Source organism: Aythya ferina, assembly GCF_964211825.1.
Source record: "Aythya ferina genome assembly, chromosome: 1".
NCBI classification, from domain to species: domain Eukaryota; kingdom Metazoa; phylum Chordata; class Aves; order Anseriformes; family Anatidae; genus Aythya; species Aythya ferina.
This window is the reverse complement of record NC_140296.1, coordinates 730,039-744,558: the sequence shown is the minus strand read 5'-3', so window position 1 is coordinate 744,558 and position 14,520 is coordinate 730,039. Positions and strand designations below refer to the sequence as shown.

Below are 14,520 nucleotides of genomic sequence, written 5' to 3'. Positions count from 1 at the left end.
GAGCAAAGCAAGCGAGCTGGGCAGCCCAGCAGCGCTCTGTGTCCATCACGCACAAAGTCACCCCCCCACGTGAATCTCTAGCTGTACCTCCATGAAAAAACGCACAAAGCAAGGGAAAACCAGACTCCAAGTTTAGACGTAGGACTTACTTTGTCCAAATGTTGAAGTTGTCCCAAAGCCAGTGCTGCCTCCAAACGGAGTTCCGAAGGATTTGTTGAACATCTTCAGTATGTATCTGAGTTTCCTTTATCTAAACCTAGAAAGAAGAATTCAGTTTTATTTAAAGCTTAATGTGACAACTCATTTTCATCTTCATTGCTATTGATGGCAGCAAATAATTTGAACACTCAAGCCCCCAGACACATGAAAGCATGACTTTTGTCACACTAACTTTAAAACAGTCACAGCCCCTAACTTTAAAACAGCCCTAGGAGACACAACACTAATAGTTCAGCAGCAACTTCCCTCTGTCCTTCACTACATTTCATGCATGTGTTACCTGCTGAAGTAACTAACAAACGAAGCTGTGCTCCCAACAAAACCCTCCTGAACCTCTATCAGGAACAGCAATCCCCACATTCCCACTCTATCTGACCTGCACCAGGCAACTCGCACATGATTTTGCTCAGACACCTGCAGGCCTGGCAGCCCACCCCATCAAACAGCCTCTGTCAAACACACACAGGGGCTGCGCTGCGGGCACCAAGGTTTCCCTAAGGAGCTGCCCTTTCAGCCCTACCTCCCAGCCCCTCCACTCACAGCACGAAGTGGAAATGCCCTGCACGAGAGCTACATGAACACAGCTCCCCTCAGCTTCCCTTTTACCGCTCACTGGGCTGCACTGAGACTGTCTGAAGTTCCCGAACAGGTCTCTAAGTTAGCTGCTGGCTGGGGCTTTATGCCGGTCAGGCAAGGCCCCATCCTCCCGCACTGCACGTGCCACTTATTTACAGATACATTTGGTAACACCACCATGCTCCAACCTTTCCTGCATGTACAAACATGATGCCAGACCTTTTTCATAAAAAAAAACAGAGCCAAAATAAAATCACAGCAGTCGTACTCCAGTGCAGAGAAACCCATAGCCCCTTTCCGTAGGGGGTAGCCATTGTTCCATCACTGGCAGCACCACTATGACATCGAAAAAGGCTTTCAGCACCGGCAGGATCGGCTGGGAGGGGGCAGCGCAGACCTCTCGGGTTTCCCCCACAGCAAAGCGCAAGGCTCGGTGGGCACCGCTCGTGTTTACAACGCGCTGCGAGCCACAGCGGGGTAGCTCCGTTCCGTAACAAGGCGCTAAACTCTCGCAGGACCATTCCCCGGTACTTTGGGCTCCCCCAAACCCCAACCGTTTGGCAGCCAACACCTCCCCAGCGCTGTCAGCAAAGGAGGCACCGCCACACGGCCCCCCCGCAATGGGGCTGCCCCGCGCCCCCCTCATCGCCCCCATGGGCAGGCCCGGGCCGGGGCTGCGAGCCCCTCACCCCCCCCCCGGGGCTCGCTGCCGCCCCAAAGCCGAGCCCCGATCCCACGGCGGACCCTCACCACGCAATTAACCCCAGCTAATTACCCCCAGCTAATTAACGCCACCTCATTACCCCCAGCCCACCACAGCCCCGTGACCCCCTAGGCCCTGAACGCGGCCCCCTCAGCCCCCTGCCCCCCCCCCAGGCCCCGTTCGGCCCCGCTCAGCCCCCCCAGGCCCCTCGCGGCCTCCCCCGGCCTCCCCCGTCCCCCGGAGCCCCCCCGGTTCCCCCCCAGCCCCTCCCCGTCCCGGTGCTCCCCCCGCCCGCCCCCCGCTCACCGCCGGGAGGGGCCGGGCCCGCCCAGGCCTCTCCGCGCCGCCGCCGCCGCCCGCCGGAGGAGGGAGGCCCGCAGGGAGGAAGCTGCGTCACAGCCCGCTCCGCGCGCGCCTCCCAGCAGCCACCGCGCCGCGCCCCATTGGCCGGCCCCGCCCCCCCCCCCGCGCGCCCGCCGCCGATTGGTCGAAAGCCGGGCGCCCCCTGGGGGAAAGGGGCGGGGGTTCGAGTCGATTGGTCGAGGGGGCGCCCTCGCGCCCGCCCCCCTCCCCAGCGCCGATTGGCTCGCTCCGCTAAGGGGCGGGGCCGGCGCCGCGGAAGGGTCCAGAACACCCCCCCCGCCGCGCTGCGCCACGGCTGAGGCGGAGGGGGCGGGGCTTCTGCGGGGGGAGACCAATCAGAGAGCGGAGGGGGCGGGGCCGCCAGAAGGGGCGGGGCCGGGCGCGGAGCGGGCGCGGAGGGGGCGCGGGGAAGGTGCGGGGGGGAGGGGCGGAGGCGGGGGGGGACCGGGGCGGGGGGGGCGGGAATGGGGGGTGCGGGAACGGGGGGTACGGGAATGGGGAGCCGGTAACGGGGGTACGGGAAAAGGGGGACCGGAACGGGGGGCTGGTGACTGGGGTGCAGGAATGGGGGGGTGTAGGAACAGGGAGCCAGGAACAGGGGGTGCGGGAACGGGGGGTGTGGGAATGGGGGACCGGGAACAGGGGGATGGTAACGGGGGGCCAGTAACGGGGGTGTGGGAACTGGGGGGTGCAGGAACAGGGGGCTGGTAACAGGGAACTGGTAATGGGGTCTGATGAGGGGGGTGCGGTGATGGGGGCCGGTAATGGGGTCTGGTGATGGGGATGCGGGAACAGGGGGTGCAGGAACAGGGGGCTGGTAACAGGGAACCAGTAATGGGGTCTGATGAGAGGGGTGCGGTGATGGGGGCCGGTAATGGGGTCTGGTGCCGGTGCTGCAGGCCCGGCAGCATGCTGCAGGTTCCGCTGCCCCTGGACCGGGACGGGATCCTGCTGCGGCTGCCCTTCACCAGGCTGGCCGTGGGCACCGTGTGCTGCCCCCTCTTCGGCTTCCTCTTCTGCGTCACCTGGTCCCTGCTCTTCCACTTCCAGGAGACCACGGCCACGCACTGCGGGGTGAGCGCCGCCGATCCACAGGGGGGCTGCATGGCCCTGGGGGGCTGCGGGGACTGTGCCAGGACCTTGGGTGTACCCTAAGGTACCTCACAGGCACCCTATAGGTCCATAAGGTACCTCATAGGTACCCTATAAGTCCCTAAGGTACCTTATAGGTACACCATAGGTCCTTAAGATACCTTACAAGGACCATATAGGTACCCTATAGGTACCCTATAGATTCCTAAGGTACCTCACAGGCACCCTATAGGTCCATAAGGTACCTCATAGGTACTCTATAAGTCCCTAAGGTACCTTATAGGTACACCATAGGTCCTTAAGGTACCTTACAGGTACCCTATAAGTCCTTAAGGTACCTTATAAGAACCATATAGGTACCCTATAGGTCCCTAAGGTACCTCACAGGTACCCTATAGATCCCTAAGGTACCTTATAGGTACACCATAGGGCCTTAAGGTACCTCACAGGTACCGTATAGGTCCTTCAGGTACCTTATAGGTACCCTATAAGTCCTTAAAGCACCCTGTAAGTACCCTATAGGTACCCTATAGGTCCTAAAGGTACTTTATAGGTACTCTATGAGTCCTTAAGGTACCTTATAAGTACCATATAGGTACCTTATAGGTCCTTAAGGTACCTTACAGGTACCTTATAGGTATCCTATAGGTCCTTAAGATATCTTATACGTACCGTATAGGTACCCTAGCAGTCCTTAAGGTACCTTATACATACCCTGTGGGTCTTTAAGGTGCCTTATAGATACCTTATAGGTACCCTGTAGGTCCATAAGGTACCTTATAGGTACCTTAAAGGAGGCTGTAGCAAGGTGGGGGTTGGTCTGTTCTCCCACGTGCCTGGTGACAGGACGAGGGGGAAGGGGCTGAAGTTGCACCAGGGGAGGTTTAGGTTGGATATTAGGAAAAACTTCTTTACCGAAAGGGTTGTGAGGCATTGGGATGGGCTGCCCAGGGAAGTGGTGGAGTCACCATCCCTGGAGGTCTTTAAAAGACGTTTAGGTGTAGAGGGGGCTACGTGGGGGCCCCGTGGGGGGCTCTGGAGCCACGGGCAGGCTTCTCTCCAACGCTGCTGTCCAAGGAAGAGGCATTGAGAGGACCAGTAAGTCCAGCAGACTGGTGTGTGGTGGGTGGGGAAGTGTCAGAGCCAGGGGCTGGCCTGTTACACCCTGGGACCCCGAGAAACCTCCTGAGATAGCCAGGAACAGGATCAGAGGGCAGCAGGAGAGCACCTGGAGGACAGCACAAAGCAATTCCCTCCCGAGGGGGTCTCGGGGCTGGGTGCTGCCCCCCCTGGCTCCCCACGCCTCCCTGAGCCGCCGTGTCCCCCTCCAGGTCCCCAACTACCTGCCCTCCATCAGCGCGGCCATCGGGGGCGAGACCCCGCAGCGCTACGTCTGGCGCCTCTGCATCGGGCTGCACTCGGCGCCCCGCTTCCTGGTGGCCGTGGCCTACTGGAACCACTACCAGAGCTGCCACTGCTCCCACCCCCGCTACCCGCGCCTCTGCCACTTCAACCTGCTGCTCAACCTGCTGGAGAACTTCGCCCTGCTCGTGCTCACCTACGTGTCCTCCTCCGAGAACTACGGTGGGTGCCTCCTCCCTCACGGGCCCTGCGTCCCGAGGGCGCTTCCAGGGTCTGTATCTTGGAGAAACGGAGGTGGGAGAACGAGGAGGATCCCTAAATGTTGGGGTTGGGACGTGGAGGTTACCCCCAGTGTGCAGAGAGCCCTGTTCTTCCTGAAATTCTTGGGGATGATGAGTTTTCAGGCTGGGTTTTTGTCGCTGCTGGCCGCTTCTCGTCACGGCTGGGCAGAGAGAGGCCAACGCCTGCTGCTGCTCCCAGCGCTGCCTCCACGCCTGAGCTTTGGCTCCGAGCCGGCCTCCAGCCTGAGTTTCTTGTAGCAGCACTTCCAGCACCCTCCCACCAAAAATGCCTGGGCAAAACTCCCTGAGTCAGCCTCAGGGCAAAACCAGAGCCTTTCGGGTTGAATCAGCACAAAATGGGACCGTGCTAGGCTAGGAAACGCCGCTCAGGAAGGGACGGGAAAGGAAAACTCTTTTTTTCCCACACGGTCTGATCAGAAACGGATCTGAAAGCCGGCGGCACCAGCAGCTGCTGGGTGCACGAGGGCTCGTGGTGGGTCAGCGAGGTGGAGCTGTTGCAGAGGAAAAAGCAGCACGGCTGGGGCTCGCTGTGCCTGCTGCTGTGCCGGGGCACAGGACGGAGCCCTGCGGGTTCTGGTTCCTCACCGGGTGGCTCCTTGGAGCCGTTGCCCACCCGGCTGTGGTGCAAAGCCCAGCAGCCAGTGCAGCAACCGCAGCGCTTGGGGCTGCAGGGACAGCAGGCAGCTCGGTGTGAGCCCATTTCCCTGCTCGCTGCCCTGTGTTTTGCAGCCCAGAGGTTGATTTCTCTGCTCCTCACCCAGGAGCTGTGCCCAGGGCAGCCCGTCCTGGGGCCCTCTCTTGCCTGCTGGATGTCAGCCCCGTAAATTTCCCAGCAGCCAGGCACTTGTAGGCTTAACCTGCGCCTTCAGCAGGGAGCCTGTGGGCTCAGGGCTGAGGAAGGAGCCCGGGGATGTCCCCTGGGTGCTCCAGGATGCCCCCCGCTGCAGCAGGGTTCGAGCAGCCCCATCCTTGAGTCCTGTTTCTGGGTGTTTGCTGCTCCTGAGGGGCTCAGCACGGGGCTGGGGGCGAGCTCACCAACAGCTCCGTGTGCTCCGGGGCAGCTGGATGGAAACCTGGTGGGTGGGGGTCTGTGGCCCTAGGGGGAGGAGGAGGAGGAGGAGGAGGAAGGGCAGAAGCTGCGCTGAAAGCTGAGGCCAGCCCAGCCTCGCAGCTCCTCGTGGCAGCTCCTCAGGTCTGTAGGGAGAGCTTCGGAGCTGGAGGAGGAGGGCAGGGGCTTGGCCACCTCCAAGGGCTCCTTCCCCATGCTGCTCCCCGTCCCCTGGGGTGAGAGGGAAGGGGGGGGGGACCTGCTTTATGGCTGGGGGTCTCGGCTGTGAGCTCAGCCGGTGGGCTCGGTTCCTGGAGAAAAGGCTGGGAAACTTTTTATTATTATTTTTAACAGAAACACTTCTTTAAAAAGTCACCTGGGGTAGCTGGGCTCTCCCTCCCCCTTCTCTGCACGGCTGGCGTGGAGCCGTGAAGGCTCCGTGCCCTGGCGCAGCATCCCCGGGGCTGGTCCCAAAGCCTGTCCCTTCCCCCTGTGCTCCCAGCTCGCTTCCCTGCCCGGCTGTAACAGGAACCCTGTTGTCTCGTTGATTCAGCAATCCACGAAAATGCCTTCATCGTCTTCATCACGTCGGCCCTGGGCCACATGCTCCTGACGTGCATCCTCTGGAGGATGACTAAGAAACACACAGTAAGTCCCGAGGTACAGACACTTTTCCTTTCTTCTCTGCTCGGGGCCGGGGCTCTCGGCTGGCGGTGGCAGGGCTTCAACCTCTACCTCGCTTCGAAATAACCCCAATGGGGTGGGAAAACCCACAATGTTGGAGCGAGAGGGGCTGGAGGTCAGGCGGTCACCAAAATCTGCAATTTGGTCCAATTTACCCAAACAAAGCACAGAGGAATGTCCGTAATTCCTGCTCTCTCGTTTCCACCTGGAGCTGACACCTGGAATCCCAGCCCCTGTCCCCGTGTCCCCGGGGTCTGCCCTGTCCCCCGGGTGCCCATTTGGGGCCCTGTGGGGTGCGGTGCCCCCGCAAACAGGGGCGGCTGCAGCAGCAGGACGCAGGCACCGTGCAAACCTCCTGCTCCGGGGAGGAGCTGCCCCGAGCGCTCCTGTCTGTCTGTCCTGCTGAGCAGGGTGGCTGTGGGTCTTGTTTGAGGGGTTGGGGTCCCGCTGGCCAGGCAGAGAGCCCGGCTCGTGGCTCTATGTGGTGCCCTGTCCGTTCCACAGCGTGCCACGGGGCCGGGGGGCCGCACGCTGCTGCTGCCTGGGCTGGGAACAGGCAGGAGGCTGCAGCTGTACCTCTGTGTGCACGGTGGTGGTTTGCCAAGCCCAGTGGCTTCGCCGTGCTCGTGGCCTGGGGGTGGGACAGGGGGTGGCTTCCCAGTAGCTTCCTCTATTTCATCTTTTTTTTTTTTTTTTGCTTTCCCTCTTTTTGCACCCCCTGCGCCTCTCCCTCGCAGTCCTGCAGCTCAGATGAGGGCTCCCCGAGCAGCACGTGCCGACGGGGTGCGTGTGCCCATGGGCATTACAGCTCCATAGCACCAAGCCCAGCTCATGGTGTGTTGGCAGCAGTGCTCATCCTGCTGTTGGCTTGCAGGAACACCAGTTTGGGTGCGTGCTGTGAGCTCGGTGGCCGTTCCCGTGCCACGCTGGAGCACGCACTCGCTGCCTGTTGGCACAGCTGGCCGTGCCGCAGCGGGCAGGGCGCTGCTGTCCCTCCTGTCCCTGCCACACACGGCAGTGCTGCTGCAGGAGGGTGAGGGCGAGCGACCTGCCAGCAGGCAGCCGGCTTGTTCTGCTGATCCCTGGGGTGTCTCTGCACTTTGTGCTGGGAAACGTGGGGACCAAAGTCCTGGCGGCAGCCCGAGGTGCCCCGCAGCCGTCTGGCAGCACTGCTGCCTGCGGGTTGTCCCCCGGCTGTGTCACCCCGGGGCCATTCCTCTCCTTGCCAGGAGGCTGACAGAGCAAGCAGGGGTCTCCTTTAAGCCCAGAGCCCTCCCCACACGTCTGCACCCCCTGTTCCCTGCATCTGAAGGGGCTGGGAGCTGTGGGGAGCACCCTGCACCCGCAGGCTCTGTGCGCCTCGGGGGGCGAGGCGGCTGCTCGCCCCCTCCCCGGTGCTGCAGGGCTCAGCACACGGTGTCGGGGCGTGGTGTGAGCACCCAGTACAGCACCAGGGACATGTGCGAGCAGCCCTGGGTGGCCCCCCTGGAGCAGGGTTTGAAGCAGGGGGACCTGGAGGTGCCCCAGCATCGGCTGCGCTGGGATGGAGAGGAGCTGCCCGAGCGGCGTGGGGACAGCACCCAGCGGCTCTGGGTTGGTTGTGAGAGGCCCCACGCTCTCAGCCTGGGCAGGATAGGACTCGGAGCTTGTCACAAGGTGCCCAACCTGCCCCAGAGCTGTGGGTGCAGGGGCAGCACAGCCCAGGACCCCAGGAAACCTGGCCCCGAGCCCGGGCTGGTTTTGATGGGGCCGCCTGTCAGCAGATGGTGCTGTCGCCCGGGGAGCGAGGTCCTCTGAAAAAGAAAGTGCGTGTGCGACGGAAAAGCTCCCACATTAAATAAACCTTTCTGGAAGCAGCGGGACCAGGACGGAGCCCGTGGCTCGGGGAGGCCTCCCCAGGGAGCTGCCCCTCCGCAGGGTGGCTCCGGTGCCCCGTCAGCACCCCCAAAACGCAGCCAGGCTGGAGGTGCTGCTGTGAGCCGTGCTCCTGTGTCCTCCCCCACCTTTTTGCCAGGCAAAAATGGGGTTTGTCCTGCTGCTCGAGTCCCCTGGGCTCGTCCCGTGGCCCCAGTGTGGGTCTGGGGGCTGTGCTCGGGGCCACAAGGGGGGCACGGGGCCGTGCCAGGGGCCGCTGCGGTGCCACATCCTCCTCGCCAGTGCCAGTGGGAACTGCCCGGCCCGGCAGGGAGAAGTGTGGCAGCTGCTGAGCTGGGCGGATTGCTGAGCTGGGAGCCTCGTGGGGTTATTTTAGGGGAGAGCACGGGCTGTGTCTGCTCGCAGGGGAAGCCAGGGCTGTCTGGGAACGGCCCTGGTGCTGCCTCGGAGCCAGGCTCCGGCTCGTTTCACGTGGGTTGTGGGGCGATTTGGTCACCTCTGCCATCCCCCAGCCCTGCAGCAGGAGCAGATCCTGCACCCCGAAGTCGTGGGGTCCTTGGGGGAACTTCCAACAGCCCCCAGGAATGGGAGAATTTGGGGCAATTCTGCACGGCTGCCCTGTGCCATGGCCACCAGAGCTCCCCGACCCAGCTTGGGTTTGCCAGGGCTGCATTTGGGGCCGTTTTGGGCTGGGTTCCCGTCCCATCCCATCCCGCAGGAGGGCGCAGAGCCACAGCACGGGGTCACCGGGGCCCTTTGGAGGCCCCGAAGCTGCCGGGCTGCGCTGGGGTTTCAGCGTGAGCACGTGTGTGACAGGAACCGGGGTTGCAAAAGCCTCGCGCTCCCCAGGGCTCGTGTTGCAACTGCAAGGGCAGGAAGGTGCTGGGGAACTTGCTGCTAATGGGGAAGTGCTCACGGCTTCCAGCTGCAAAGAGCGAGAGAAAGGAAAATAAAGCTCTGCGGGAGGGGGGGCGGAAAGGAAATCGGGCAGGGAGGAGGAGGGGAAGGGGCAACAGATGGGAGCTCAGGGGGGGAAGGAACACAGAGAGCCCCCAGCACGGGGCTGGGCGCACAGAGCACGGCGCTGAGCCCTGCGCACATCGCTGCTGGTGCTCCCCAGCTCAGCCCCAGCTCCGGGCCAGCTGCAGGCCCCCTCAGCCCCGTGCCACGGGGAGCAGCGCAGCCAGGCAGCCGGGTTTCACTTCTTGTTTGCAAACACATTTCTCCTCTTCCCCAGCAGCTGGCGTCACCCTCGTCTGCGTCCCGGCCCGGAGACACGCATGCACGCGCGCGGTGGCCGGGCGCTGGGGCTGTGCCGCACTGTCCCTCCGTGCCATGCCTCTGTGCCAAGCTGTGCCAAGCCGTGCCGAGCCGTGCCGAGCCGTGCCGAGCCGTGCCAAGCTGTGCTGAGCCACCAGCCCCTCAGGAGCCGAGCTGTGAGCAGGGCCCGTGAGCACGCGTGGTTTCAGCCCAGCTCCTCGCCAGCAGCCCCGCGGCGGTGGCTCGCACGAGGCCGCTATAAATATCCCGGTGCTCAGCTCGCCCCGCTGGAGCCGCTCGGCTCCGCGGTCACCGCAGGGAAGCCAGAAGTGCTCTGGGGGCCGGCGGGGCTGGGGTGCAGCACGTAGCCCCCGGGAAGGGCTCCCAGCGCACAGGGGGTCTCTGGAAAGCCCGAGCCCCCTGCGTGGGATGCGGCTGGGTCTGGCACCTGGTCTGCGCGTGGGGTGCTCTGAACCCAGCCACCTGTGCCCTCCTGTGGCACGTCCCTTGGGGCACTGAGGCATAAACCCCGCGGGGATGCTCCCTGGAGGTGGTGGAGGAGCAGGCAGGCTCCGTGCCTCCTGCTGCCCGTCCCGCAGCCCCGTAGCCAGGGCTCGTGGTGCGGGGCTCTCCCCAGGGGGAAGGGGCGGCTGGGGGCTGTCTGTGGGCTCCGCACGGGGCGCAGGGCACGGGGCCAGGCCCCTCCGTGCTGGTGGCTGCAGCCGGTGGCGTTTTGTCCTCCTGTCCCCCTCCCTCTGACTCCTGCTCCTGACTCACCTTCGCGTGCACGGGGCAGCGTGCTGCAGCGCAGAGCCTGCAAGCGGCGGCTCTAAATATAACGTGCCTGTGGTTTGCTGGGCCAGACGCGTGTCCCAGTGCAGCGGGGCTGCCTCGGGGGGCTGTGTGCATGAGGAGCAGCGTGCAGGGGTCGGGGGCCGGGTCCACCAGGAAGCACAAACTCCCAGTTTCCATCAATGCACTGCACCGCACCGTGCCGGGACAGGGACAGGGACACTGGTCTCCATGGCCAGCACATATCCCGAGCTCATCCCATGTCCCTGGGACTGCCTTGTCCCTCTTGTCACCCACCTGCAGCCCTGGGGGCTGCCTCAGGCTCCTGCTTGGAGCCCCTGCACCACCCCCGGCGCTGCCTGGGCCCCCCCGGCCCTGCACAGCCATCTGCCCCGCGGCTTAGCTCGGCTTTTCCCGGCAGCAGGGGGGTGAGACTCTGGGCTGAGCCCATCCTGAGGAAGGATTATAGAGGAAAACAGCTAATTAGGTGCTGCCCGGGGCAGAATTAATCCTCGGTGCCAGGGCACGCGCAGCTCAGCCCCGTACCCCACAGCTCTGCACCTGCGGCACCGTTCCCATCCCAGCTCTTGGCCACCAAATCCTGGGGGCACTTGAAGGAACCTGGCAGCGCCGTGATCCTGCTGCACGCAGCGGCCTCCTGCAGGGCTTGTCTGGGGCTGGGGGCATGGAGCTGTCAGGGGCTGGGGGAGGTGCTGCGTGATGCGGTGCATGAAGGTGGAGGAGCTCAGAGCTGCATGGTGCCACGGGGTGCAGCGCGGCACCGCCAGCTGCAGGGCAGTGCACTGGACGTGGTGCAGTGCAGTGAAGCAGTGCAGCATGGTGCAGTGCAGCACGGTGTCACAAGGTGCGGTGAGGTGCCATGAGACGTGGTGCGGTGCCACGTGCTGCCATGCAGCGCAACACAGTGCCACGAGGAGCAGCACAGTGCCACGAGGTGTGTTGTGGTGCCATGTGCTGCCATGCAGCACTGCATGGTGCCATGAGGTGCGGTGTGGTGCCACGAGGTGTGGTGCAATGCCACGTGCTGCCATGCAGTGCAGCACGGTGCCACAGGGTGCAGCAAGGTACAACACAGCATGGTGCCACGAGGTGCAGTGCGGTGCCGTGTGCTGCCATGCAGTGCAGCATGATGCCATGAGGTGTGGCACGGAGCAGTGCACCACGGTGTCACGAGGAGCAGCACAGTGCCACGAGGTGTGTTGTGGTGCCACGTGCTGCCGTGCAGCACAGCATGATGCCATGAGGTGCAGTGCAGTGCAGCACGGTGCCACGAGGTGCAGTGTGGTGCCACGAGGCGCAGTGCAATGCCACGTGCTGCCATGCAGTGCAGCACGGTGCCACGAGGCGCAGCACGCTGCGGAGCATCCCGGCGTGCCGTACAGCTTGATGCAGCGCCGCGGGGCGCAGCTCGGCATGCTGTGGTGCCGCGGGGCGCGGTGCAGAGCGCAGGAGCCAGGAGCGGGGCGCTGCCGCTCACCTTGCTGAGATGAGCGGGGCTCCACCGCTGCCTGCGGCGTGCGACTGTTTCCGCTGCCGTGGGACCTGGATGAAAACAAGGCTGTGCCGTGACCCGCTTTTCCGGTGTGAAACTTTGCATAACGCGGCCACAGCCCCGCGTGCTGCCTGCTGCCCTGCCACTGGCTGGCACCGCCGCGCTGCGCCCTGCGCCCCCAGCGCTCCCCCAGCCCCTCGCCCTTGCGGGTCGGCACAAGGAGAGCGGCCGTGGTGAATTGGGGAGCTCCGGGCTGAGCTCCCCGAGCCCCCAGATGGCAAACGTAACCGCGAGGCCGCCCTTCCTCTCTGGGTTTTCCTCCCCGCCGCAACCTGTTTGTGCTCGGGGCGGCGGGGCTGAGCCTGCAGGCGCGCTTTCGGTGGGGTAATGGAAAGTGTGATGGGGCAATTTAAATTTTCCTTACTCTCAGCAGTCCCTGAAAATGGAGTTTTTGCCTCACGTGAAACAGCAGGCGAGAGGAAAATTCCCCTCCCACTCAGCAGCAGGAATAACAACCAGGGCGGCCCGGGGGGCCGTGGGTGGCATCCCCGTGTCCTCCGCCTGGGTCCCACCCCGATGCTGGTGCTCACCAGGGACGCGTGCCCGAGCCCTGCTGCGGCTCGTGTGGTGCCTCCCACGCGGCACCGGCTGCCCACGCTGGTGAATTCCCCACTGCCGGGGCTGGAGGATCCAAGTCTGGTTGTGCCGTTGCCCCTTCCCTGGGTGCCAGCATGAGCTCTGCTGTGGGAACCATTCCCAAATCGCTGGCAGTGCCAGGGCACGGTGTGGTGCAGGGGGCTGCCCATGTCCCATGTCCCTGCGGTGCCGCGTGCGCCGTGACGGGGCCGGATCCAGCACCGGGGCCGTGCAGGCGGCCAGGCTGTGAGCAGGTGCCCTCGGTCTCTTCCAGGAGCGCAAGTCGTACAAGTGGAAGCAGCTGCTCTTCTTCTTCACCTTCATCACCTTCGCGTTTGCCGTGTGTGTCTACTTCCACCACAACTGGTACTGCGGGCCCGGAGGTACGGACGTGCCGGCCGCGCTCTGTGCCACTCGGCTGTGCCAGGATTTTGGGAAGGGGCTGGGGTCACCCTGGCTCGGAGCAGCAGAGCCCCCACACGGGACGGTGCCCAGCCACCCTGCTCCTCCCCTCCTCTGCCCTGTGCTTGGCAGAAGCCCGGCACCAACCCCTGCCCCGTGTCCTTGCAGCCCTGGGAGCTGTCCCCAGAGCTCCCTGCTCTTGGGGGCAAATTGGGGGCAAATCCAGCTGCCGTGCGGCACGTGAGACATCCCACTAACCCGCTGTGTTTCCCCTGCCAGTTTACACCATCTTCGCTTTCCTGGAGTACCTGGTTGTCCTCTCCAACATGGCCTTCCACATGACTGCCTTCTGGGACTTCAGCAACAAGGAGCTGGTGGTGAGCTCCATGCTGGAAGACAAACACTTCTAGCCGGGCCCCGCACGCCGCGGGCTCCCCGCAGCGGTGCTGAGCCGTGCCCTGGGTGCAGTGAGCAGCCCCTGCCCGGCGGGGCTCTGGGCAAGAGGTTTGTGCCTGCTGGTAGCCGGGGCTGTCCTGCAGAGGTGCTGGCCCCGTGGCAGGGACATGAAGCTGAGCCCCTGCCCTCTGTGGTGCTCGGTGCCCTGCTGCTGGAGACGTCTCCGTGTCCTGGGCTCCAGCCTTGGTGCTGTGCGTGGTCCCTGCCCGTGGCCAGAGCTCTCAGACGCGGGGGGCGTGGGGACCCACGTGGCCAAGGCTCCCTGCCCCAGCTCCCTGCTGGTTTTGGGACCCAGGGGAGGGCGGGCGAGGGGTCGGGCGGCTGCTGCCTGGTTCTTTGGGGGGTCCTTTCCTGCCCCCACTGCAGCTGGGTGGCCTCACGGTTTCTCCTCCAGGCTGGGGGAACTTTGTCAGGGGACCCTTGGCCAACGTCTCCAACAAGGGCTCATGGCCCAGAGGGGGCTGCGAAGCTTAGGGGAGCCCCCACCCCACATCTCTCCAGTCGCACCCCCAGAACTGAGCGGAGTGAACGGGGCAGAGCTGGGCACAGGCTGCAGAGGCTGGGGCTGATCCAGGCCCCTCGGTGCTGCTGTGGGGCAAAGCTGCCCCGGGCTGAGCTGGAGGGGCCCCAGTTGGGGTCCTGGCAGGGCTGGGCAGCCCCTTAAACCCCTTAAACATCTCCACCCGTGCGTGCCCTGCACCGGGTTCCACCCATCCCTCCGCCTGCATGCGCGCGGCGTGGCGCCTCCCAGCAGCGTGTTCTCTCGGTTTGGAGGATGAAATAAAGCACTGAATATTTTTGTGAGCTCTCTGCCTCCTCACTGCCCTCCCTCCTCCTCCTCCTCACCTCCAGATCCATCGCCTGCACCCGGGGCGGGCTGGGGGCTCGGCTCCCTGCAGCTGTGCCAGGAGCTGCTCCGGTGCCCGCGTGGACGTTGGCACGGCTGTTTGGGGACAGGGAAGTGCCCAAGCCCCCGGCACAGCCCTGGCACCCCACCACCCCCAGGACCCCAAGGCGATGTGGGGCCGGGGCTGGGTGCAGGATGGATGCTCTGGGCAGCCCTGGTGGGGCGCGGGGTCGGGGGGAGCTGTTGGCAGAGACCTCCTGCAGCTGGAGGCTCTGCTCCCCGCCCGGCCCCGGGGACCTGACGTGGCTGCAGATGCTGCAGGGCTGGGCTGGGCGGTCACGGGGTGGGGGACGTGGGATATGGGGCATGGGAGGTGGGATATGGGGCACT

The 14,520-nt window shown here is 64.2% G+C and overlaps 2 protein-coding genes across 5 annotated transcripts in view; one reads left to right on the top strand and one right to left on the bottom strand.

Annotated features, from left to right (window-relative positions):
* Positions 1–1,920, bottom strand: part of NUP98 (nucleoporin 98 and 96 precursor) — a 36,053-nt gene extending 34,133 nt beyond the window's left edge. For both annotated transcript variants that reach the window (XM_084493881.1, XM_084493882.1), the window contains exons 1-2: positions 1,805–1,920; positions 150–256 (exon numbers count right to left, since the gene is read on the bottom strand). In XM_084493881.1, the coding sequence (XP_084350007.1) occupies positions 150–222 (73 nt within the window). In that variant the 5' untranslated portion in view covers positions 223–256; positions 1,805–1,920. The remainder of the gene's footprint in view (positions 1–149; positions 257–1,804) is intronic.
* A 329-nt stretch (positions 1,921–2,249) lies between these two features.
* On the top strand, positions 2,250–14,087 carry PGAP2 (post-GPI attachment to proteins 2). 3 transcript variants are annotated; one of them, XM_084493847.1, is made up of 6 exons: positions 2,250–2,273; positions 2,761–2,935; positions 4,285–4,537; positions 6,219–6,313; positions 12,700–12,808; positions 13,107–14,087. In XM_084493847.1, the coding sequence occupies exons 2-6, from the start codon at positions 2,771–2,773 to the stop codon at positions 13,235–13,237; spliced, it is 753 nt and encodes a 250-aa protein (XP_084349973.1). In that variant the 5' UTR covers positions 2,250–2,273; positions 2,761–2,770; the 3' UTR covers positions 13,238–14,087. The 3 variants fall into 3 exon arrangements, with proteins under 3 accessions (XP_084349973.1, XP_084349972.1, XP_084349974.1); XM_084493846.1 differs by having other exon boundaries at positions 6,219–6,325; XM_084493848.1 differs by lacking the exon at positions 2,250–2,273 and adding an exon at positions 2,352–2,375.
* The last annotated feature ends 433 nt before the right edge of the window (positions 14,088–14,520 follow it).

Coding starts and splice junctions, on each gene's coding strand:
- PGAP2 (XM_084493846.1), top strand. CDS start 2,771: ATGCTGCAGGTTCCGCTGCCCCTGGACCGGGACGGGATCCTGCTGCGG. Junction 2,936..4,284: donor CCACGGCCACGCACTGCGGG/GTGAGCGCCGCC, acceptor GTCCCCCTCCAG/GTCCCCAACTACCTGCCCTC. Junction 12,809..13,106: donor CTGGTACTGCGGGCCCGGAG/GTACGGACGTGC, acceptor TTCCCCTGCCAG/TTTACACCATCTTCGCTTTC.